The sequence below is a fragment of the Carlito syrichta genome, unplaced genomic scaffold (genome assembly GCF_000164805.1).
Source record: "Carlito syrichta isolate Samal-C Ts95f unplaced genomic scaffold, Tarsius_syrichta-2.0.1 Scaffold302430, whole genome shotgun sequence".
NCBI classification, from domain to species: Eukaryota; Metazoa; Chordata; class Mammalia; order Primates; family Tarsiidae; genus Carlito; species Carlito syrichta.
Window position 1 is genome coordinate 526,307 of NW_007246526.1, and position 26,990 is coordinate 553,296.

The window sequence follows — 26,990 nt, forward strand, 5'->3', positions numbered from 1 at the left end:
AGAGTTTGAAGCAGGAGGATTGCCTGAGATCAGAAGGTCGAGGCTGTGCTGAACCATGATTGTACCACTGCACTCTGGACAACAGAGTAAGACCCTGACTCAAAAAAGACAAAAACAAAAAATGTATGAATTTAGATACGAACAATTTAAGTGCCAGCTATCACTTATGTTTACATATCTAATGGTGTCCTAATAACTGCAAAACTAGGCTGAATTACCACACCTACTATGTATTCATTCATGAAATACATACTAATTTTGTTTTTGACTCTGATAGCATAATTATGAAATTAACTGTTCTCTTCACTTCCTCCTCCAGCAAACACAATCTGCTATATATTCTGATGTCAAATGGAAATTATTTTTTCTCCTGCCATTAATTATGTTAAAGATCAAGACTTGACTTCACTGTATTTTGGAACCTGAAAATAATGGGAAAAAATGTGGACTTGTTTTTCTATTATTTTTGTATGTGCAGAACGGGCTGTCTCCACTTCACATGGCTGCACAGGGGGACCATGTGGAATGTGTGAAGCACCTGTTACAGCACAAGGCACCTGTTGATGATGTCACCCTGGACTACCTGACGGCCCTCCACGTTGCTGCACACTGTGGCCACTACCGCGTAACCAAACTCCTTTTGGACAAGAGAGCCAATCCGAACGCCAGAGCCCTGGTAAACCTGGCCCAGTCCACATTAACTGAATACAGATTGAGACAAGCAAACCCACATTGATTGAGCAGTAATACCTACACCAGCAATGCATGGTTACAGATATGTAGTTTACTCTGCTAAATCTGTCACCCTCCCAACCCCCTACAAGCAGCCTGCCTACTTCATGCCTTCTTAATTTGCTATTAAATGCTGGTGAGCAAGAGTATATTTAAGAAAACACCAAGGTAACTGAAACTAGTGAGTTGCAAACAGTCAGATATGAAACCTCTGGAGTGATAAGCAATTTTAACTGGAAAATAGAAGTTGAAAAATAAGAAATTACAAAATAAGTTCTAGATACCTTTAGATAAAGTTAGAATGTATGTGTAGAATAAAGTTGAACTTTATTAATTTCTTTTTGGAAAAAGATGTTAAAGTGGTGAATATACTTGGCTATGTAAGGCAGCATAAAATGTGAGCCTGTGAAGAGTTTACTTGGAGATTTTCCTTATTGACTAGATTACCTAACCATAGGCTAACAGAAAAGCAATGCCTGGTATATTGCTGCTACAGGAAACATTTTATATAAACAATTCCAGGAACAACTCGAGAGAAAACTGCAAGAGGCTGTCCCTAGAGCAGCTTCTGTGTCTCCCAAGGTCTCATATTGAATAAATCGTCCTTGCTTCACCTATAGTCTAACAATAATCATTGGAAGTATTCAGCATGTACTAATTTATGCCTCTTGTTTTCTAATTCCCAAACTAAAAGCAAATGCTTTTTTCTATGTTTTTACATGGTTTATGTCAGTTAAAATTTGTCTTCAGACAATCAGTTGAGAGAATATCATTAGAATCATCCGATATTTTATATTATTTTATGAGAATTTTTCCAATTGAATCAATTTATTAATAATAACCTGGGAAGTGAATATACTTTCAGGGTTTGTGCTATTATGTATGAATATTTGTTTTCTTGTAAGGAGTCAAAGACATTAATATTCAGTTGGATAGTGATCACTAGGCTTGTAAAATATCGCAATCTAATAAGTGCAAATATTTTATGTGCTGCATGTGCATGTGGCTATTTCTATCTGGCATATTCTATAGCTCATAAACAGGGGAAATGACAACAAATTAATTATATTAATTACTCCATTGTGAAGAGTCAGAAGTCATCCACTTAAGTAAGACCATATGCTTTCCTGAGGACTGCTATTATAAAAATATTGACTGATAGTTAGTCCATGTTGGAACATGCAAAAGTGTTATCCGGCAGAATAGATATAACTCAACAAAGGATCACTATTCAAATTAAAAAAATAACAAGTACAAATACATAATGAGTAAGAGTGGGTCTAGCTAACAAATTATTATTTAATTTCCCCAATTTGCAGGCATTAACCTAGAAAAAATTTAGAGTTTGCAAAGTTAGAAAGTACCTTAGAGACTTCTACACTTTCCAGAGAATCCCCTTCCAGTTATCCCAGAAATTCTTCACACTTTCCTTGAAAATATTTAGGAATTTAATAATCATTTTCTTATAAGAAATTTGCCTGATTGGCATATATTTTATAACAACCTAATATAAAAATATAGTTTCTGGGTGAAAACATTATCAATATAAATAATTTGCCAATTTGAACCACCTCTTTTTAAAAGAAAAACTGAAATATTTATTGTAGAGTCAACTATGTTCCTAGATTTTTGAAATAGATGAACAGTTCTTAAGCTCTGAGAAATAACTCTTCATCAGAAAAATATATGCATCTTTTTTGATGAATCTTTGTCATTTCATAATTGACCAATCAATATATCTTAAAACACTTTAGGACTTCCAATATATAATTGCTCTTCAATTTTCCCTTCTTTGAAGAGTAGGTGCATGTATTTTTGCTCACCTTTGTTTTTTCTGTAATCACACAAACAATTATATACAGGTCTACCACCTATAAGCAAAGTTGAGTGCCTACAGGAACATGCTACCACTTTACTTTCCAAACTCCAACAGCTACAGGATTTGCAGCAATGGTAACATTATGTGACAATGTAACATTATTGCCTGCAATGTGCCAGCATGGAGTTGTGTGAGAATCGTTTCTGCATGTTTTCAACTAACTTGATTGTCTTTTGCACAGAATGGTTTTACTCCACTGCACATTGCCTGCAAGAAAAACCGCATCAAAGTCATGGAACTGCTGGTGAAATATGGGGCTTCAATCCAAGCTATAACAGAGGTAGAAAAATGTTTCAGCTTACCACAAAGCATTCCTTCTCTCACGCCTTCCTCCCCTTCCTTGCTCCCATCTGCTGTCCTCTTCACTCAAGTTTTACTTATCTGAAGAAGCCCCCAAACCCCACCGGTGCAGAGGAGTAAAACTGCTGTTGCTTTGTTTCGCAGTCTGGCCTCACACCAATACATGTGGCTGCCTTCATGGGCCACTTGAACATTGTCCTCCTTCTGCTGCAGAACGGAGCCTCTCCAGATGTCACTAACATTGTGAGTATGGCTTGGGTCAGAATAACCACAGGGAGAAAGAGCAAGGGGAGCAGAGAGTGTGGGTGTGTGTATGCATGTTTCTGTGTATGTCGTCAAGGTGAGCAGCCAAGCTTTGAGAAGGGCCCTCGTGATAGCATATTATTGAGATATTTGCTAGAACGTCACTGAAAAGAACTGGATAGGGTAAATGTGTTAGAAAATAAAATGGAAGCTGTGGAATGAGGCAGCTTAGGCTTCCTGGGGCAGATGGATTTAACATGCATCTTAAATGCATTTATTAAAACAAAATACGCTTTAAAATTCCTCTGAAAGTGAATGGATGATTGCTTGGAATAAAATCTTCAGAGCTCACCATAGTGCCAGAGTGAATTTTATTCCAGATAATTTTCAATAAAACATCAAGCCAGTACTATAATCAATCTTATCAAAAGATTAACCAGAGATAGATCAAGATGTTAGGAATTTTTATTTGATATCAAATTCTCCCTCCTTCAATTACATGGATTTCCTGTTTTGTAACCTTACTTTAATTTTTGCTTTTGATTTGATTTTGTTTGCTAGAGTAGAGGTCTCCCTGAAAGTTGGACTCCAGACCCCTTTCATTCTGTCCTAAATGAATGTTGGACTCTAGACCCTTTTCATTCTGTCAACAAACACTGGTTATCTCAGAATTCTTCTATCTAATCTAAATCAGGATTCTTGACTTCTGATTTCTTTGTATTTCTCCCATGTTCTTGGATGCTGCTCCATTAAACTGTGTCTGGTAACTGTATCATGGCAAACCATCTAATGCACGTTTTCTCCTGAGCTAGAGAACTTCCTGCACCATGTGCTGTTATGTATTTAAAGTTCCAGAGGGACCACTGGAGTATTGAGATTCACAAGTACAGCTGAAATAACTCTCCCCAAATAAATGTCAGTGCTTATTATTAAAGTGAATCATATTTTCAAAATCAATTGATTGACTATTGTTGCTAATTTTAGATATCTCATTTCATTTAAGTTGTGAAACAAAATATCCAAATTCACTTTTATTTATATTGCCTCTCAAATTTTTGTTTCTCTGTATTTTACACACCGTTTCCCTGTGGAAGTTTCTGATACCTGGACAAAATCCTATGTGAAAATAAATTTATTTGATTTTAAATATTACTTAATACTCTGTCTTCACATTATAGTACTCTCCATATTATTCAACGATTGCAACGTAATGCCATTAAGGAATTTAAAGCCTATGTTTATAAAGTGTTCTTAATTATAGCTTATTGGTCCTAAGGGCATAATATTACATGCTAATCATTAATTACTCCATTAAGCAGAAGAGTAATTTCACAACGTGAAAACTTGAGTTTAATTTCTAATCACTTCTTAGAACTTTAAAAGTAATCATCATCCTTTTATTTTTAAAAAGATGACCACCTTTCGTTTTTTTTAAATAGAGACCAGAATAGACTAATAAAACAGCTCAGTGACCTTCAAGATAAATGCTCTGTGTACTTACCCACGTTCCCCTTTTTTACTTACCTGTTATTATTTGCCTTCCAATGCCTACATGATCGCAGGAACAATAGTAGTGTTATGTTAAATTGTGTCATCATGTTATAATAACTTGTGCAAGAATTTTCTAGGGGTGCTTGATTGCAAACCCCTAGGTTAATCTCTTTTAGTGAAAATTTTTACAAAATCTTCAAAGAATAATCCACATAAAATGATTGTAGGATTCTGTGGCCACTCCTAATTTGCTTCTTAACTGTGACCAATTCAAAATCTTTTGATGGTTATAGAGTTATAATATACTCCCCTCTATTAACATAAATCTATATAGCCTACATGTAGATTTTCAAATAAAATAAAAACCAATTGAAATAATAAGCATTTTGACATCCTTTCAGTCTCTTGAAAATACCCAAATTTGACAATTGTATTTAATTGTCTTAAACTTTAATTTCCAACTTATGGTCATTCTAAAGTTCTGCATTTTGTTTTATCTGTCCATTTATCCATTAAATTCTCTTTCCCTCTAACTCCTTAAAACAAATACTTGAGAGGTACATACCAATATGATCTTCTTTCCCGCCCCATGTTTTCTTGTTATTTTTTGTTTGTTCATTTTTATTTTTGTAAGATGTGTCCTTTAGGAAACAGATACTTATAGATAGCATTGCCAGATAAAATAGGATTCCCAGTTAAATTTGAATTTCAGATAAACAATGGATTTTTGTATAAATTATGTTCATGCAATAGTTAAAGACATACTAAAATAATTATTCATTGTTTATCTGGAATTATAATTTAACTGGTCGCCCTGCATTTTTATGTGCTAAATCTGGCAATCCCACATTTAAAGGAATTTGACTTTCTGTAGCAGTGGATGCCTGTGAACTTGTGTATTCTCAGAACATGAGGTTATAGCTACTGGATTCAAACTCTCTGCTAGTTGATTAAGAAACCGTGTGCACACTGATTGCCTGCTTGCTGTGTCAGAGTTGGTCATTCTTGGCCCCAGAGTACCCTACCCTTGGAGGCTTTGTGTGTTGCCTGAAGCCATGATGCATTTTTGAATGCAATGCTGTTTGTTGTGCTTTGATGCTTTCCAACTTGATGCGGCCCTGTGGAAGTCAATGCAGCTGTCGGCAGAGTAAGTTTTAACAACTGAGAAGAGTGGCATGAAAGTGGTACCTGCTTTGGACGTGAGCATACCCATTCTCTCGCCAGTCTTGTTTTTGTCTGAAAATTCACTTCAAGTGTGAGGTATTCCAATAACTCAATCATGTACAGATATATTTATTGAAAAGTTCCTTTTTCAGAAAGCGTGTAGATACACTTTGAAACCTAGAAGACTGAACTGCCAGTAACAATACATCCATAATCCAGAGTATTCATTGACAACAGAAGGGTAGAAGTCAAGCATATAAACAACTATCGAGAGTAGAGTGTAGGGTATTTCAAAGTTTCCTCTTCTTATAACAAATGAATGAACTCATTGTAAAGTCCACACTTTACATTATGCTTAAAAGTTTCCCTCAATCCAAGTAATATAATGGACATTGGAGACTCAAAAGGGAATGGGGAAAAGGGTAAAGGGCCAAAAATGTCACCTATCTACAGTGTGCACAGGTAGGGGTGGTGGGTACACTTAAAACCCAGACTTCTTCGCCACTGTACAATGCAACCATGTTACCAAAAACTATTAATATTCCCTAAAGCTATTGAAATAAAGAAAAAAAAACACTAAAAAATTTACCTCAATCTTTAAGTTTTATTAAATTAAGACCAGGAAAACAAGAGATACTCAATAAGATAAAGACGACGAATAAAATGGGGTGCCCAACAATCAAGAAATGGAAGTTTTGATCAAAACAATATATACTGTCCTTCATTTTCTTATATATAGTAATACATAAATAATAATAATATAAATAAAAAGAGTAAGGGCAATTTACAATAAAAATTGTTACCCTAGAGTCATTAAATAAGGTTTAAACAAGATCATGGTTATAAAGTGGAAAGATCATGTGTATATATATTGCGGAACTTTTCTTTGAATAAAAGTTTAACACTTTAGGTTTTAAATCTAACTCAATTTCCAATGCAAAAACCATGAAAATAACTTGAGTATAAAATATGGGTTTTAGAAGTATTAACTAGTTTGGAAGTGTTTTCAGATTTTGGAAGCCCATTGTTGATAAAGCTTGGCTTATAAAATAAATGTGTAAATTGATCATTGAATGGGAACTCCTGAGACCTCTTTAACTTAACTTCTTATAAGGAAATATATTCTTGCCTTTGTTTCTATCAAAATTAGTAAAATTGCAAGCCTTTTATCCTACCTAGAAACAGTGTAAAGATTTGAATTTTTTTTTAATACCATCAGCCCTCAGTATTTATACCGTGGGTTCACTTGTATCTGTGGTTTTCACATCCATGAATTTAATTAACCTGAAATGAAAATATTAAAAATAAATAAATAATATTGCAACAATAAAAAATAGTACAAGTTTTAAAAATACATACAGCATAACAACTATTTACATAGTGTTTATATTGCATTAGGTATTATGAGTAATCTAGAGATGATACGAAATATACATGGGGATGTGCTCAGGTTATAAACAAATACTATATTGGTGTATTTAAGGAGCTTGAGCATCTGCAGATATTGGTATCAGCGGTGGGGAGGTCTGAAAACAATCCCCCACCAATACAGGGGGACAGCTGTAGTTGGAAGATCTTAGCCTCATCTATGTAGAGACAGGTTTTAAGTGATACAGAAAACGAGTTAGAAATCATGGTTGTCCAAAGATAAAAATCTTGCCAGACATCTAAAGTCTGAAGACAAATATTGCTATTCCAATAATATGTCATTTTATTAAACAATATACTCTAGCTACATTTACTGTACAAAAGTCAAAATTTATCATCAGAAAATAAGGCCACTAGAGGATAAATGAGTAATTCACAAAGAAGAGAAAATTCGAGTAGACATCAATGTAATGCTTTCACAATCAGATCATTTGACACAAACCTGTCATAACGTCAAAACGAATGGGCCTCTGAATACAGGGAAAAATAAACTGTGAGCTATGTACCAAATTAAAGTTCACCCTTAAAGTTTCTAGATTTAAGGGTTTGTTGTGCAAAGAATCAAAAGAAATTACTCACTTGAGTTTGTCAGAAATATCCAATTACCCCAACAAAATTTAAAATCCATTTAGTTTATTTGGAATGGTTTATTTTATATCAGTCTTATTTTCTAGAATAGTTGTGGTGAATCAATCTGTAATATTTTTATTCCAATATCTTCTGTCATAACTTTCATTATTTGAATTAATGAAAGCCTGCCTTTTTTTAAAACTACATATGATTTTAAAACTTGCCGATTCTTTAAAAACCTCTCTCTTACAGGCAGTAGAGTAATAACCTGCTTCTCGGTGAGAAAGTTCTCTTAATCTAACCTTCATCCTCTAAATTGCACCTTAAACCACTATTTCCTGATGAGTGTCATACCTTCGTGTGGAAGATACTTGACAAATGATGTGATGCTTGGTGCAGCCTACCTCTACAGATGATACTGTTAACAGTTACTTTACTCTCCTCTCAGTGGCTCTTTCAAATAACTGTCTATAATTAAATATGCTCATTAACCTTAAATAGGGAATCTCGTGGGCAAATCAGATGTTTTGTATGGATAGTCTTTGTGTAGTCTCATAACAAAAACAAATCAGATGTAAAATAATAGTTTATTTCAGAAATAAATTGAAATTTGAAAAGAAGTGCTTTATGTATGGTAAAGTGATGTAAATGTTTTATAACATGTTGATTTGATCTTCAGCATCTAGAGCTTCTCACTGAAATGGATTGAAGTTGTGATCCCATGGTTAGGTGCGACAATGACACAAATTAGGTTTGTAGGTTTATTGTTTATTAGGTTGCTAGGTTTATTGTTCAGTTAAACCTCAGGGTATCCTGGATGTTTGGGTAAGTTCACTAGCTTGTCATGGACTGAAAAAAAAATTTAAGAAACTTTTGTTTTTTCCTTACAAAGATGGAGATGATGCAAAACTATATATTTTTCCAAACTAAATAATTATGCCTTTTCTTAGATTTCTTAAATCCTTGGATTGATTGCTGAATTTCACAAAAAGGGACGGCTTTATTTTTTTCCATCCAGAACAGTGGGTTTATTTATGATTTCACAATCTTTGTCTTCTGGCAGCGTGGGGAGACGGCGCTGCACATGGCAGCCCGAGCGGGGCAGGTGGAAGTGGTCCGATGCCTCCTGAGAAACGGTGCCCTTGTCGATGCTAGAGCCAGGGTAAGTGCTGGTGCTTCCAGAGTCAGTTCTATTGCAGTTCATGAGTCTCATCTTTAAGAGAGAGTGGTATTCTTCAGCTTCTTGACTTGGAAATGCCAGCAAAAGCATCAATTCGATAGCAGTTTTTCAGGAGAAACAGAAACGCTATATGCACAAATATACACAATGAAAAATACATCCCAATTTCAGAACCATTAACGTGTGAAAAAATGTACAACTTAGTATCTAAGAAATATGGCATTGACTAACATTTTAATAATTTTCAACCTAAGAAAGCACTTTCATATATCTCTTTATATTTATGAATGTTTTTATTTGCGTATTTTAATTTCAGAAGAAAATAAACCAAAAAACAAAAACCCTGCAATACAAAATCTGCAATCCTGTTGTCAAATTAGTGAGGGAATGGGCTGGAAGCTCTTGTGTCCTGCCCTAAACACAAGGACAGGAGGGAAAAATAACAAACACTAACCATTTGCAGAGGGAGCTGGATGGGACAGGGCCACTCAAGGCTGCTGTGGGAGGCCTGGGGACACTCAACAGAGGGCACAAGGTTTCCAAGTGTAAATTTTAATCTACTTCTTCCATGAGAGACACATCCTCATCGCCCTCAGGGATAGGCGGGTCTCTTCAGGAGCTGCAGCCCTGGGTTTCTCTGCTGTTACTTTATCTTCATCAGTACCTAGACCTAGTTTCTTTTCATGAATTGTAAAATTTAACCTATATTATATAGATGCTGTACATATTAAAATTCTTTTTTTTTGCCTCCAAAACTAACCACATTTGTGTGGTCATCCCTTACTAGTTATACTTGAAAGCAAACCATACTCAAAGTTTTCCTTTCATCTGTTTTATTTCTCTCCTATTCATAATGATTTCTATTTTTCTTTCTACTCTGATTTTACATATTTAGACTTGCTGCATTTCCACTGTTCAGAATAGAGTTTGGGCAATGGAGAGTGCTTGACCAGACTTGTGTCATGTTTCTAATGACTTCCAATTGCCTCACAGGTTAATTATTTCTTCTTCTTCTTTCTCCTCCTCTACCCCCCACCCCCTCCCCAACTCCTCTTCCTTCTCCCCCTCCTCCTCCCCCTTCTCCCTTCTTCTCCTCTCCTTCTTCTCTTCCTTTTCTCCTTCCTTCTTTTTCAATTTCTCTTTCCAATTTATTTTCTCACTCTCCTTTACACTACATTCACCAGTAATTTCTATCAGTGTATTGTATCTTCTGTTTCCTTTTCCATGTTGTGAACTAGCATCACTAGAATTCTTCTGGACTCAGAAACACTTTCTGTCTTTCAATATTTGATACATCTCAGTTAGAACTCATTTCAACTTGTGTTGTACCATCATAACTCCACTTTAGAAATAGTGTCATACTGGAAGAAAGCATTTGGCTATAGCCATTCAAATTGTGATTCCAGCAAGTTATTTCATTTCTAGGACTTTATCAGTAAAATATGAGGGTTAAACCCAGAAACCTCAAAGCTTCTTTCCAGACTTCTTTAACTTTCTCTGACTCAATGATTTAAGTTTAAAACTCATAACAGTTTCCGTAGATCTTCACGCAGAATCCAGTGATTCAAGGGCAGCCTTGACATTACTCTTGTTTTAGATTTTACCTGCATTTCGATCCATTGTCCACACAGTGTAATAATCTATGTTCTTTGATAAACATCGTTGGTATATTATGTTCTTACATATTGAAATCTTTTGTTGTTCAACCCATTTTTCCCATGCCTTGGCATTTTTCTGGTTTCCTTTTAAGGTAATCTGGCATTCAGCTATTTTAAAAATATGTGTATGTATAACCAATGCATTCTGAGTATTATGTACTTCACTATTTTTACCAAAAACTGTGCTAATGTTTGTGTAAAGTTTTTGTAATCCATATTCTATAATAAAGGAATTTTCTATCTCTCTCTTAAAATGAAACCCTTAAATGTTTTTCTGTTATTCACATTTAAATTTATTATATTTTAATGAAAATTTAACTCATTTTCATGTATCTCTGCCAAATTTTTCTGTATTGACAGAAATACAGATAACCTATTATTATAGCCTTACTTCTTTTTGGGCCTTACTTCTGAAGCCTCTTCCTTAAAAACACCCCTGGCTACAGAATCTTTTCTTTGAAATATTATAGCATTAATTAATAATTAGTTTTATACACAGATTCCATCAGTTCTACTTGTTACTTCTCTTTTGCAGCTACTTTAGTATTGTAGTTTAGATATAAAAATATCTCTTAATTTTTTATTCCTCTTAATTTATATATCAAATTTCATATATTGTCTTTAGTTTACTTTTGCTTTTCAGCCTTACCACCTATTCTAAGCTGTAACTGAAATCCCTTCCCTATATCATCCTTCTATTATGTACAGGAAAAATTCCATAGCCTTAAGAAGAGTGCTCCCCAGAGGCCAATATGCATAAAAGTTACCTGAGGACCCTGTTAAATACATATTGTAATTCAGTTCTGTGTATCTAACAAACTCACAGGTGACATCAGTGCTCCTGAAGCTCAGAGTATTCTTTGAGCAGCAAGGAGCTAGGTTTTCCTTTACACATGTTCTATTTTAAGGTGCACTTTGACCATTATTTATTTATCTTTTTTGAGTTGGAGTCCCACTCTGTTGCCCAGGCTGGAGTGCAGTGGCACGCTCATGGCAACCCCAGCATCGACCTGCTGGGCTCCGGCGATCCTTCCGCCTCAGACTTCCAAGTAGCCGGAATTACAGGCGTGCACTACCATGCTCAGCTAATTTTTTTTTTTTTAATTTATTGTAGAGACGAGGTCTTGCTAAGTTGCCTGGGCTGGTCTTGAACCCGTGAGCTTGGGCAATCCACTTGCCTCAGCCTCCCAAACTGCTGGGATTATAGGCTGACCCACTGAGCCCAGCCTGATTTTTTATTTTCATTTAATCATTTAATGTTACCCTAGAACTCTTTTATTTGATTAGTAATTGTACAGTGCTTGATAATTCATAAAGCATTTAAACACAAATTATCTTACTTGATACATAAACAGCCCTGTGTTGTAGGGTGGCTTCAGATTCTAAAATTCAAGACTGTACTGACTGGCCTGTGTTCACAGAGTTAGGATAAGAAAGGATTTCTCTTCTGGTTCTGTATGTTTCTCCTAAGTCTCTCTGCTGACCTCATTACTTCCCTTTTCAAATGTGAAGAAAGCCTTCTCTCTCCCAATAAATCACTGGTTTCTAATTGGTCACATTCCCTCCCTGAGCTGATGACTGTGACCAGGATATAGGATCAAGCTTGGACTCGTGTCCATTCATGTGACCCATTTATGAGATGGAGTAAAATGATTGGCAGCCCTTCTAGAGCCACATGTAGTATGGGATGTCCACTTCCCCCAAAGGCTGGAGTTCTGTTCCTAGAAGATGGATATTGGAGGTATTGGGAGGAAAACTTAACACATATCTGCTCTGTTTTATCTCTTGGTTCCCCAGCACACATACACACATTTTTGAAAACATCCTTTCCTAACCTAACACCATTGCTTTAGAATCCACCCTTTCCTGATAGGAAGATAGTAAAAAATTATACCCAGCCTCTACATTGAGCTCCAAAGTCGAGATCTCTAGGTAGTCTTTATTTTTCTCCAAGAGGTTTTGAAATAATATCTCATAGTTAGATAATAACAGGGCTAAATCATGTTTTTGCCTACTCCCAATATATGACAAAAGAAAAACCGTATAATCACAATAACATCTCTCTTTTCAAAATTCCAGGGCATAAGACATATTTGGTGGACAGATTGGAGAGCAAGGGCTGCAGTGGCCTGAGTTCCCTGGTCAGCCAGTGTGTTTGCCCCCAACCTCTGCTCTCAGGAAGGTCCTTCCTTGTCCAGTGTCCTCAGTGGACATGACTGAGCGGGCCACTCCACTGGGAGCTCTCTTGTTTTAGGAGCATGTCCTGTTGGCACCATTACGGGGACTGTTATTTGCTTTAGGAATGAGCAATCACAAGATCCCTAGGCTTAAATTCACTTGAAACTTAACCTAATAAACTTTATCTAGAACTTTAGTTAGCTGCCAGGAGATTTCTTTCTGGGAACCCTTTTAGCTAGTAACTAGTAGCAGAAATTTTATCAAATTTTTGAGCCTTGTCCCAGCCACTATATTTCTGTCTCTTTTAAAAGAACTTGGGGTTCAGCAAGTCTCCCTAATTTTGGTTGCCTGGAAGTAAATAAAATAATAGGTTACGGAGGCAGAGCAGAGCTTATCTGCCCCCTGGTTCAGGCTGCATCAGCTAGTGATGCTTTACCATGTGGGAATTATCGTCTCTTTTATTTGAGAAGAAACTAGGGGACCAGGCTTCCCCTATTTCTATACCTCTTTCCATAAGTCTTATCTTCTGCATTTTCTCAGTTCTTTGCCTTGGCTTGAGTTAACTTTACACTGGGGCAGTAAATTCAGCTTTTGCAGTCCCACAGGGAAATAATTGCCTAAACCTCAAAAGATCTTAAATCCCTGGTTCCGGGTTGAAAGGTTTTCTTAGCAAAATTTGTATGTTCTTTCCTTTTTCACTTTCCATAGGACTGTACCAAAATTGGAAAAAAGTGGGCAAGACATCTTATTTCTTAACTTTTTTTTTTTTGAGCTGGGGTCTCACTGTGTCGCCCAGGCTAGAGTGCAGTAGAACTGTCACCACTCACCACAGCCTCTAATGCTTGGGCTCAAGCAATCTTCCAGCCTCCCAGGTAGCTGGGCCTATAGATATGCACCACCACACCCAGATAATTATTTGGATTTTTTTGTAAAGATGAAGTCTCACTCTGTTGTCCAGGTTGGTCTCAAATGGTCTTCCATGCCTCCACCTTCCAAAATGCTGGGATTACAGACATAAACTACCATGCCTGGCCTCTTAACTTTTTTTTTTCCTAACAGATTCTTTATGATCTGAGAAACAAGGATCATAGTTGATAGTTTAACCAGTTACATAGCTACTGCCAGTCAAGGATGGTAACTGCTTAGCTATGGGTTGAAGAGTCATGATCACCCCAACTCGTCCCCTTACTCATTGAAAAACACATTTTAGAGTGTGTCACTTGCATTATCCAACTCTGTCAAACTCTGCAGGGCAGAGGTCTGAGAAGGAAACTCCAGAAACATCAGATGTTCACTATAGCCATTCTCAAATTCCTTGGTTTTTTAATTGTTTTGCTAGCCATTTATTTTTATGACTATTCGTTCTCTCCATTCCTCTTTTTTTCCTCCTCTGTATTTCAGATAGTTTTATCTTCTAATGCATTGTCAGTCTCTTTTCCTATAGAGAATCATTATGTCCTGTTAGTTTTGCTACTGACCATCTTATTGTATTTATTTCTGTAGAATGTATAGGCAAAGAAATGTTGTCTTTAGAATCCAATGCCTGAGTTCAAGTTCTGTTTTAATAGCTGAGTGACCTTGGACAATCTTTGAGAACTCATTTAATTTTTCTTAATCTCTTTATCTTGAAAATGGTCTAATAATAAATTTTATGCATTCCTTTCAGGTCTATTATAAGGACAGGGTGACGTATGTATCATACATGAAAAAAGTTTATAAATTGAAAATTTTTATAAAATGCTAGTTCTACTACTAAAATAATTATATTTCTATTATTTATTTCTCACCATCTATGAAATCCATGCAATGCTATCTTATCTCTTACTATATGTTTCTCTTTATTTTCTTATAACTTTAAGATACTTCATTTTTCTGGACAGATCTTCATAACAAAAGATGAATACAAGTCATGTTTGACTTCTGCAATTACACATTGCTACTGTAATTCAGTTCAACTTTGAAAAGTAATACATCGATAACGTCTCTTTAAACATGTATGCATTTTTTTGGCACCTGGTATATCTTTTCTTCATTCATTCTTATTCCTGGAAGCCAGCCTAGCTTTTCCTTCCTTTTATTGTGACATGCCCTTGGGCAGATGGTAAAGATATGTCTCTTTTTATCACTAAGATGACACTCAGTTTTCTCTTTGCAAGAGACAGTGGGTTTGACCTGGTTCTCTTAACACTGGAAACATTATTTCAGGCTACACATTAGAGTCAGGTGATTTCTTGAGCTTCCTCAAACATGTCCTTCCTGTCCCTTCTCTCTGGCTATATCCTCTGTTTTTTAAATGAAAAGCACTTGGCAAATAGTTTACCCTATTTACTTCTTGCCAGTTCCATTTCATCTTTGAAGTCCTGGATGCAAGTCCCAGACCCATCTGCAGCATTTCCTGAAACAACATCTTTTTAAACCAGATTACAATATCTTCTTTATACACAGTTTCTCCTTGAAAAAAATGGCCAGCATTTGTATCCTTGGCTTGCTGAGTAGAGAGTAAAAACAATGATTTTCCAGCATCCCTGGTTCTTTTTCTCTTGATAGAGTTCCCAGAATAAAATCTTGCCTCTAAGTGAAAGCTCTTGGATGAGAATCTAGGTCTTAGGACTTTTGGACTAGATTTCTTTCTTTCTCAAAGCTATGAGTTAGTTTATATTTAGACATAAGTGGGGGCTGAAGCCTTAATGAGTTGAGAAATTTGGGGGTGCCCAGAAAACAATGACCATATTCATGGAAGAACGTACTTTAAAAAAATCTAAGGGATACTTTGTGACTAAACAGGTCACCTCTATAGTAAAATGTAAAACATACCATCATCAAAGTATTAATGAGTTCCATTTGGGTAGGAGTTCCCAGAGATTTCAAGAAGAGATTCAAGATTTCACTCATGGAACATCTGAGTGAAACATATTGTCGGTAAAGTTTGGTCTGCTTGGCACTAACTTTTTTCTTGACTTGAGTTATAGGAGGAACAGACACCTTTGCATATTGCCTCCCGCCTGGGTAAGACAGAAATAGTCCAGTTACTTCTACAACATATGGCTCACCCAGATGCAGCCACTACAAATGGGTATACACCACTGCACATCTCTGCCCGGGAAGGCCAGGTTGATGTGGCTTCAGTTCTCTTGGAAGCAGGCGCAGCCCACTCCTTGGCTACCAAGGTAAGAATAATGGCATCATGACAACATGGACTGGGAGAATTCCTAAGTTGGGGTCCTCTGTTCTACTACACATAGCACCAAGAGGTGTCGTCTCACATATCCACAATGGAATATTATGCAGCCATAAAGAAGGACAAACATATGGATTTCACAGTAACTTGGATGGATTCAGAGACTATCATACTCAGCGATCTATCACAGAAACAAGGAACAGAGTACCGTATGTTCTCACTCATAAGTGGACCTTGAACAATTATCATAATACTATAAGAAAGGGATTGGCAGTGGTGGGAAACTGCCAGGGGAGGGGGACAGGATTGGCAGTTGAGGGAAACTGCCAGGGGAGGGAGGGGCCCACCTCATCAACAAGAGTACCTGCATAATGAACATTTGTATACCTAACCCTGAATTGCACCCCACATCTTTAAAATAAAAAATAAAAAAGAGGGTACATCTCCTTAAGGTCTCTGACTTACTTCTCTGAATATTTTAGATTCATTGTCTGAATGATCAGAGAGAATTATGAGATTCCATATATCTTCCTAAAGAGTGCTAAATTCCATTTTTCTAATTAGTGCCAATGTTGTTTCTAGTACACGAACCTAGTACTTTAAGATGATTTCCATAAAGCAAAGGCTACTTTTTCTTCCCTTTCCATTTTTAAATCTATAATTATTCTCAAAAGCCATCACTTATTTGGCATTCTCATTCTAATCTCCAGTCTTTACTCCACCAACTATACTTTTGCCTGGATATTTACAAGTGTCTGAACAGACCTGAGCTGGAAAATCACACTTCATTAGTTATTATTGATATTGAACAAAGAATATACACCAGCCTAAATTTTACTTATGTTCAAAGTTTCATGATAAGGCTGAGTAACTTTTCTCCACTTTATGCTTTCTTTTTTTTTTTTTTTTGAGTTAGAGTCTCACTCTGTCGCCCAGACTGGAGTGCAGCAGCCTCGACCTGCTGGACTCCGGCGATCCTTCCACCTCAGCCTTCCAAGTAGTTGGAACTACAGACGCGCACTACCACGCCCGGCTAATTTTTTGATTTATTGTGGAGATGAGGTCTCTCCAAGTTGCCTAGGCGGGTCTCGAATTCGTGGGCTCAGGCAATCCAATCACCTCAGCCTCCCAAAGGCACGGGATTACAGGCTGAGCCACCCGAGCCCGGCTTACTTTATACGTTCTATTTGAAATTTACTATTTGGAGGTGACTTGGAATAAAATATGAACTTATTCCATTAATCAGAGCAAAATAAATTGAGCTAGTCCAAACAAATGTAACAGTGATTCCAAATAATTTTTAAAAATCATTTCAATTTGCTCATAATAAATAGACATGAATACAGCATCCAAGGAGAAGGACAGTTACAAATATGAACTGAGGCAGTGATGTGGCATCTGTCCTCTTAGAAATAGGAGCATCTCACTAGCTGTTATGGCTTATCTGGTTGACTCGATATAAGAAATTGATAATTATTCAAATTATGAAACCTGAAAAGTTGAAAGACTTTCTAAAAGTCTTCAAAGAATGAAACTAAGCAAAAAACATATTACAATAGTAATAACAACCCAAGCAACATTTGGGGATTGTCTTATCAGATGAAGGTGCAAAATTAAGATATGTAAAATACAGAAAGAGAAAATAAGACACAGTTCCTTGTCTTTCAAAGGCTTATAAGATATAAAAAGATCTAAATCTATAGTAAATTAGAGCAATAAAATGAAAGAAATTACTACATAGCATTTTCACAGTGCACCTGACTAGGACTGAACAGTGAATGACTCATCATCGTTAAAGCAATTTAAGTGTTTATAAATATCAAGGAAGAAAATAAATCCTGGTGAGATTAATACTGGTGAGATTAATATAGAGGAAGAAGGCAGATGTGTGATTCAAGATGCTTTCTAACCTTTATTTTGTGACCCTGCAGTAAGAATTCTATGTAGTTTTGCTACTGAATGTCTCCAAATATATAAAGGAGTTGGGTTACTGTTCCAGTGTGACTTTAAGGATAAGAAGTTTAATTGTTCTTCTTCACCATGTAGTTTGTCTCTGAGGGCTCCAATTTGTTTTATTGGAGTGTCACCCTCAATCACTGTATGCATTGAGGGGGAGAGGCGGCGAAGAACTTTAGCAACTAATGTTGGTTTATTTGAACTAATGCAAGCAGGAAGAAATACTTCCTATATTTGTCCCACACTTGGAAAAAGCCAGAAGATTCCCTCTCTTCCAAGAACTTATTATTACCAAATGTTCTACAAGGAAGCGAAAAGAAAGACGTCATCTTGGTTAATAATTTGGTGACACGGGAAGGGTAATATTGCTTCTTGGGGAATATTCTGTGTTCGTGATGAGACCTTTAACAGTCCAAGGATAAACCATATCTTAGAGCACCTAATGCAGGCATACTTGCTAGTGTGTTTTACAGGCTGTAGTCAGTGTTAGAATTCCCCCACTCCCACAGTAGTGCCAGAAGAGCATGTGGTTAAACTGTCTGGCCAAAAGGATAGATTTAAGATCATGGTGTGGGAACTGTGCCGTCCTCAAGATCTCAGTCCAGAGACTTATCTTTATTTATCACACACTGCTATTACAGAGCGCAGCTATTGGTTAGACACACAGGACACTGAATGCAAACATATAAACGTGTAGGAGAGCAGTCTCAGGGCTTTAAAGCTTCACTATGTTTAAAGGTCTGGTATTAATCAGTCTCACATCATGCCAGAAGTAGAATGTATTTACAAAAGGAATTGGTGTTTTAGACAGCATGAGTCTTCTGGGAAAGGGAACTACAGTCAGGATGGGAGTTGCTTTTTAATAGCGAGCATTTTGTTGTTGCTGTTCTAGAGACCATTTATCTTGCCATTTCTGCAGAAAATATGTCAACTAAGTCACAAATACTTTTTTTAAAACTATAGCTACCAAAATATCTTAAAATTTAAATGCAGAAATTTGGAATTCAGGTGTTACAAATAAGGGTTGAAAGAAAGAGAAACAGGGTTGGAGAGAAGGCAGCTATTAGTTTTAAGGGCAAGAAAGACAGGGGTTTTTTTCCCCCCTCACTCACAAACCAGAGTCAGTTTACTGACACTAGTGGATTTTTAAAAAATCCCAAGCCTATAAAGTCAGATTTTAGTCTCCAAGCTCTTAAAATTTATATTGTTCCATCTATCAAACTAAACTTTTGCATGTAAGTTTCGTTCTTTATTCTATTCCTCATTTATGTTTTCCAAATGAAGAATCAGCACAGTTTGCTTTATATGTTGACAAATTAAAACGATCTTGTTAGGAGTCATAAAAAATACTACATTTTCCTTTTGTTCTTCACATTTCAGAAGGGTTTTACTCCCCTGCATGTAGCAGCAAAGTATGGAAGCCTGGATGTGGCAAAACTTCTCTTGCAACGCCGCGCTGCCGCAGATTCAGCAGGGAAGGTGAGGATTGTCAATAATATGCTTTAATGATACAACTCAGTTGAGTTGATATACTTGGAAATCTGTAAAGATATTCTCATATCTCTCTGAAAGAAAAATGAGTGCAACTTATGAAACGAGGCTAAACAGACATGTGGAGATGTCGGTTCATGACCCTCCATGTACACACTGATTCAGAAAGCATTTTAGTATTTTCTTTGTTTTTTTAATTTTTGTAGAGACAGGGCCTTGCTGTGTTGCCTGGGCTGATCTCAAACTCTTGGCCTCAAGCGATCCTCCCACCTCAGCCTCCCAAAGGGCTGAGGTTTGAGCCACTGTACCCAGCTTCAGAAAGCATTTTGAGACGAGTCTTAAATGTGTGTTCTTGTCACAACAGGGCCCCAAACCTCTCTATACTAAGAATAATCCCTGCACTGTTAATGCAGTATTCTTATGTAACATTTTAGACCTTTACAGATGGTGGCCATTGAGATGACTTTTGCTAATTGTACACGCAACCATTTTCAAATTTAGTTCCTTTTTAATATGAAAATTATTATTTATTTTGATTTTTTCCTATTGACTATATTAATTAATTAACATGGACTTCATCGATGTCAGTTTCCATGCATCCTAGTAGCTTCAGGGCATCTCATGCTAACTTATTAATGCTGAAACTTAAACACACCCTTTACAGAATGGCCTTACCCCGCTCCATGTTGCTGCTCATTATGACAACCAGAAGGTGGCGCTGCTGTTACTGGAGAAGGGTGCTTCCCCTCATGCCACTGCCAAGGTGAGGACCCCAGAGAAGGCTTCACCAACATAGGGTGTTAACTAGATTCTGAAAGCATGTGGGGATTGTACACACGCTGCAGTGTAATTGTAACTAGTCCTAGTAATAGTAGCTTTTGGTTTGATACCTTTTTTTCTCCTCTTCCTGCCAGTTGCTTCTATAAAACTTTTTAAAGATTTTTAAGGTCAGCAGATATTATTAAGGGGATGAGCCTGTAGAGATGAATCTTAACTGCCAACATGTAGTCTTTTAGAGATTGAAGTCTGAATTTTGAGAAGAGAAACATAATAAAGACAGTAACAGGCTTTTCCTTCTGTCCTATAAGTAGAAGGCATCCTTTAATATAGCATAGCCTTTTATATTCATTCTTTCAGAGACTGTTTTCAGACTCCTGTTCGTTACTTTGTCTCTTAAAAGTGTCACCTGTTGTAACTGTAGTGTGGATCCATTTAAGTTCCTAAACTAGGAGGGATGCCTTTTTGGTGTACAACTAAAACCAAAACAGCTCCAACTAAGACTTGTACTCATGCATGGGGATTTTCTCACCTTTGGAGTTGCTCTTTTATTACATTGAAAATGTACAAGAATGTCTTATAATACCTAAGGTCCTCATTACCTCTTGCATTTATTAATCCAGCACACATATTTTGAGAACATATCAGGGTTTATTTTATAAATATTTATATTGTGATGGAAAAATATTTATGCTATATTAGAATACATAATAAAGCAACTACTACCACTGAAGTGCCAAACACTGTGCCTAGCACTTTAAAGGCGGTAGTTCATTTAATCTCATAATAATCCCATGACATTGGTGTTCATGGTGATTTAAATAGGTTAATTTGCCCAAAGTCACATGACGAGTAAGTCTTAGAGCTAGTACCTATATTTGACCTCAGAGAGACTGACTTTAGAGTTGGAGCTCTTAACCACCAGGTCCGTTGTGTCCCAAAGCAGTAGAGAGAGATTTATTCTTCTCCTGTTATGTAATTATATACATATATATATATATACTCACATGTCATATTTAATTTATGCATAATATACATATATAATAAAATGAAGTACTGTATATAAAAGTATGTCTACATACCATGCTATACTATGTTCAACATGTTATATATTATAATATATACAACTTTGTACACATATGTGCATATACGTTTACATTTATTTATATTTTTCATATCCATAAATACAATAAAGTATTCAAACTGTCAAAAGAGAGGACCACATTTTTATGATTATATACACTGCTCTTAATCCTTCATCCTCTTTTTTCTGTAACCTCACCAATTCTATATTAATTTTATGTCTTTCTTCACACTGGATCATAAACAACTTGAAGACAGTAGCTTATAATCCCTGAGGTGTCTAATACTGTATTATGTGGGTTCTCAATAAATTTGGATGAAGGGATGAAGACTGAACAACTGTTTCAATGGAATGAAAGATATCTGCTCATTTAACATGCCAGCATAGTTTTTCCATTAGATTTCCAGGTTGACCATTCTCAGCATAGATATAAAAGACTTCATTAATACTCATCAGTACTTTTATTGAACTCTTACTATCTGCAAAGAAAGAACAGCTACTTGGTGGTAGGTACAATCGTAAAAAAATGTGTTCTCTACCCAGAAGGGACTCTCCGTCTATTTGCGAGAGAAGACCTAGATTATAAAATAGTGTGTATGGTTTTCCAAAAGAGACAAGTATAGGCTTGATCTCTAGCCTCTAGCATGTGTAGCCCTTACTCAGGCATGCACATACCAAGTTCAGAAGAAGATGAGGTAAGTATCTCTCTATTTCAGAGTCCACTGTAGGGCAGGTGTTCTGGAAAGGCTCCTCTGGTATCTTTCACTCATATCTGCCCAACCTGCAGTGTGAGTCCTGCAACTCTGGGGCCACTCCAAGAGGCTTCTAGTTGGTACAACCCCACCTCATCTCCTCTTTTGACTCTCCTTCTGTTCATTCCAATTCCCCAACCCCTCAGCACATACAGTCCTTTGGTCCCTGAAACTTCTTTGCTATTCTCTACCAGAATCCAGAACTTTCTCTTAGTATTCATTAAGAGTTCTTTAAATGGGGTGAGAGGACTCTTCAGATCATGCAGGTTGGGTATCTACCAGACAGACCTCTTACATTGCCAAAACTGATGCTCCTTGGATGATCTCTTATATTGTTTTGCTAAAAACATTCCTGTCTTTCTCCATATAAGTCTCATAGGCAAATACTTTGTTACTTAACCCAACATTGGTAGAGCCTTTGGTGCAGGAATAGGGGGAATTGAGATGAAAGAAACACATTGTAGTAAAAAGGAGTTACCTAAACTTACATGGTCCACAAAAACCGATGTGCCTTTCTATTCAGTGAGCCTGTAGACCCAAGTGCAATATTCTAAGGCAAATGGAGCGTTGGAGACCTGTGATCAGACCTTGAAACGGCTTCCAAGGAGAGCTGCTGATTTTCCTTCAACTGCTTAAGGAGAAATATTACTTGTCAAAAAAGAAAGATACTTATTTTATGGATCAGAATAAAGATACTTATTTTATGGGAACAGAGAACCAAGATTTGATGATGGCACATGAAGACATTTAAATTCTTAAAACATTTAAATTCTCTTTATTTTTTGGTACACTTTCCAGTTAGATTTAGAGAAATAGCATGACCTAAAAATACCTCTGATGGTAGTCTCACAGAAAGTGTTTGATCATTATACTGTCCCTTTAGCATGTCACAGTTAATGGCAAAGCCATTATTTTTAATTTCTATCACACACCTTTTATGGAAAATTCTGCCAGGTTTGATAAAGAAAAGGGAAGGAAATAATATGTGGTCCAGACTTACACTTTTTCTACAGTTTATTTTTTTTTCAACTAAGCACAGGGCTTAGTATGAGTTATCCTGGTCTACACAAACTCCCACGTAAAATTAATCGCCTCATGTTTCTATTTTTGAGGCTGCAGTTTGTAGAGAAAAAGGGGATCCAAGATTTCAATTGGCCACAGGTTAATATAAGCTAGTTTTGTTGTTTAATATCTTTTACAAGATAGAATACACCCCTTAAAAAATAGGGATCATGTCATGTTCACCTTTGCATTTCTATACCTAGCACACTGCTTGCCTCTGCTAGGTACTCAGTAGTGTTTTCGTTGACCTAGTTAAAAGTGAAATTCAATCAGAAGCATATTAGTAGGAATATTATAACATGACCGTAGAAATAATTCTATTTTATTCTGTACTATAAAAACTATATCTGAAGTATAATGTTTCATTCCAGGCAGCACACACAATTCAAGAGCAATGTTGCTAAACTAGAATTAGTCCTGAACAAGTCATCCTTATGGGGAGAGGTCTCTAAATGGTGCTACTATCAGGAATAGTTGAAGGAATGAAAAAGTTTCACCTGGAAAACAGAAGGCAAAAAGTAGATATGAAAACTGTCCCAGGGTGTTTAAAGGACGGTCATGTGGAGAGAGGAAACTGGCTCATTCTATGCTGCTCTTCAGGAGAGAACCAATATTATAAGAAGGGGATTTTCAGCTTTGGGGCTTTGGTATCTATATTTGCTTACATTAGAATGGGGTGCCTTGTGACTTTTGTTGCAAAGATTTGGGTATTGTTGGATGAAAACTTGTGGTAAGTGTTAACTGTAAACTCACTTTTAGCTTTTCTGTTGATTAGGGACTCTTATTTTCTTCAGAGATACATGTTAGGGAAATTGCTAAGCTTACTACATATTTGTGTGTGTGTTTACTTTTTTAGAATGGCTATACTCCTTTACATATTGCTGCCAAGAAGAATCAGATGCAGATAGCTTCCACACTCCTGAACTATGGAGCAGAGACGAACATTGTGACAAAGCAAGGAGTAACCCCACTCCATTTGGCCTCACAGGAGGGGCACACAGATATGGTCACCCTGCTTCTGGAAAAGGGGGCCAATATCCACATGTCAACCAAGGTATTCTGACCTTGCCTCTTGCTTCAATCAAGAGTTTTTTGGATGAATGTAAACAGAAACCAATCAGTGATAACTTGGAACAAATAAGAGGGGATGTATTAAAAGGAAACAGGAATATCTTATAGACCCAAGGATGGCAAGGTATTAATGAGGGACCAAAAAACAAGAAGGAAGCAAGGGAGCCACTCTCACAGATTCTTGGCCTGTATGACTACGTTTTTATGTCTTGACTTTTCTCTGGCAGTCAGTTCTGTTTATCTCTCTCTCTATAAATCTGCTGTCTCTGTTTCTCTGTGTATGACTGAAGAGGCTAATGCGTAGCTCCTAGGAGTTAACACCACTGTAATTCAAACATTCAGATTGCCCTCATGTCTGCTAGTCTAATTCCAAATTTCAAAGATGGCTGGAGAGCATGGGGGAGGGGAGACAGAGAGAGAAAAGTTCATCTGGGTTTTAGTTCAAACAACTACCTGTAAGCTGGCAGGTCTGTGTCCACCACCCAAGTCATTCTCCAAACCAGCTGAGCATCAGAGGCACCCCTGGGTAGGGGCAGGAAACTCAGTAAAATATAGATTTTTTTTTTTTTTTTTTTGAGCTAACTTCAACCTAGCTTGGGTGGTTGTGGTGGTGGTCAGAAAAATAAGGCTTTTTAATAAAACATCTCAGTCATTTCTGCCTTTCTCCAATGAATGGCCTTTGTGGACCTCTATATTAATTATAATAGAATAACAGTCAAGGGAAAAAGCTACTAATGAAACAAAAATATTTGGATTTTTACAAGTATATATCTGTCTATGTATCTTATTTGGATTTTTACAAGTATATATCTGTCTATGCATCTATCTATATGTGTATCTATCTATCTACATATAAACATATAGCTCTATCTTTCTATCTTATATATACTCCACTATAATCAGCTGCTGAGAAACTCAGAATTGGAACCTGTATTTACAAGTTAGTTTGTTATGTGGACCTCTTGATGCTTTTTGTAACATGCTGTGTGGGTTTAGTAAAAATTAAGTTTCTTAGGATTTTTCACAAATACATGAATACGATGTTTTTTATATCTCACTGTTGAGTTAATTGGTGCAATTGAAGTATTGATTAAACATTAGTTTTAGTAACGTTTGTAAATAGGTCTGTCCTATTTACATATGTGTGTCCCTTAGAAAGAGCTATGAAACAGGCGATTGTCTCGAATGCCTCTGGAGTCCAAGATTATCTTTGTCACTCAGTAGTGTTCCGGGACATCCCTTGTCCTTATGCACATCTCTGGCCTCTATCAAAAGACCTCACAGATCTTTTTAAAAATATATTGAGAGCTAATTATAGAGTTAGTCTTCCAAAAGATATTTACATTTTAACAAGAGTGACATGATAAAGCCTTTTGGTGAAATTCAGTGTATCAGCCAGACAGTCATTAATATCTGGGGCATGGACTTCCCTGTGGCTATTGAAATCATGTCATTCAGCTGGTCATTGACACTACTGGGCTGACCATGAAACATAGAATATTTAATATTAATATATGAAGGGGATATGTGTTTACTATATTAAAAGCAACTACATCTTGAAACATAGAATATTTAATATTAGTATATGAAGGGGATATGTGTTTGCTATATTAGAAGCAACTACATCTTGAAACATAGAATATTTAATATTAGTATATGAAGGGGATATGCATTTACTATATTAAAAGCAACTACATCTTGAAGTAAGCAAAAGATATCCATAAACAAATTTAGCAAAATTTTAAGTAGGGTTGAAAAGTAGGTCTAGACGGTTCATTGAAACTGATCTTACAATGCTTCTTATGTTTTTTTTTTTAATTTATATAAACGTTAAATAGATATCTGGAATCAGTTCACTATGTCCTTTATTGTATTCTCGTAAATACATTACTTTGAGAGTTTTAGTAGTCAATCAGCAAATACTTAATGAGTATTTTTTAGTTATATGCTCAGTAGTGAAGAAAAATATTCTGTTTTGAATCACGAAGTAATTATGCTATCTTTACAATAACTTCAGTATTATATTTGAGTGTTGTCCTAAAGAAAAAAGCATGATGTATTTGTCACCAAAGTAAAATGTTAGTAAATGTGACCAGATACATCTGAATAATAATACAATATATATAATCTATATATAACAATATAACCTTTTGCCTTTTGGATAATATTACAATAAGATAATGCAACTGTAGAAATATTTCAGGTAAGAAACAAAACTACAATAAATTTTCTTATTGCTTTTGAAAAGGACATATATTCTTTTCTATTTAAGACCAAATGAAATCAATAATTTCATACTCTCCAAGTGATTATTTCTCATTAAAGACTATAATATAGGCTGGGCGCTATGACTCACGCCTATAATCCCAGCGCTTTGAGAGGCCTAGGTGAGAGGATTGCCTGAGCCCACGGGTTCGAGACCAGACTGGGCAACATGGCAAAACCTCGTCTCTACAAAAAATAAAAAAAATAGCTGGGTGTGGTGGCGTTGTCTGTAGTTCTGGCTACTTGGAAGGCTGAGGCAGAAGCCTCAGGTTGAGACTGCGGTGGCCATGAGTATGCTACTGCACTCCAGTCTGGGTGACAGAATAAGATGCCAACTAAAACAAAAACCAAACTATAATATAGAAATAATATTATATTCATGATCCAGTCACCATATATAATACCTGTTGTTCAGTCGACCAGTGTATCTTAGAAAAGAAATTACTTTTTTGAAAAGAATTCCTTCAACATCTTTTATTTTCTTGATTTATTAGAAAGGCTTACATAATTTAATTTGGATATGCAAGTTTA

At 36.3% G+C, this 26,990-nt stretch overlaps 1 protein-coding gene across 1 annotated transcript in view; it reads left to right on the forward strand.

Moving 5' to 3' along the window:
* The window catches only part of LOC103258979 (ankyrin-2-like), a gene marked incomplete at its 3' end in the record, with an annotated part of 156,273 nt that overhangs the window by 121,420 nt on the left and 7,863 nt on the right, over positions 1-26,990 (forward strand). The window contains exons 11-18 of the mRNA XM_021711646.1: positions 479-676; positions 2,793-2,891; positions 3,056-3,154; positions 8,871-8,969; positions 15,793-15,990; positions 19,338-19,436; positions 20,113-20,211; positions 23,980-24,177. Coding sequence (XP_021567321.1) covers positions 479-676; positions 2,793-2,891; positions 3,056-3,154; positions 8,871-8,969; positions 15,793-15,990; positions 19,338-19,436; positions 20,113-20,211; positions 23,980-24,177 — 1,089 coding nt within the window. The remainder of the gene's footprint in view (positions 1-478; positions 677-2,792; positions 2,892-3,055; positions 3,155-8,870; positions 8,970-15,792; positions 15,991-19,337; positions 19,437-20,112; positions 20,212-23,979; positions 24,178-26,990) is intronic.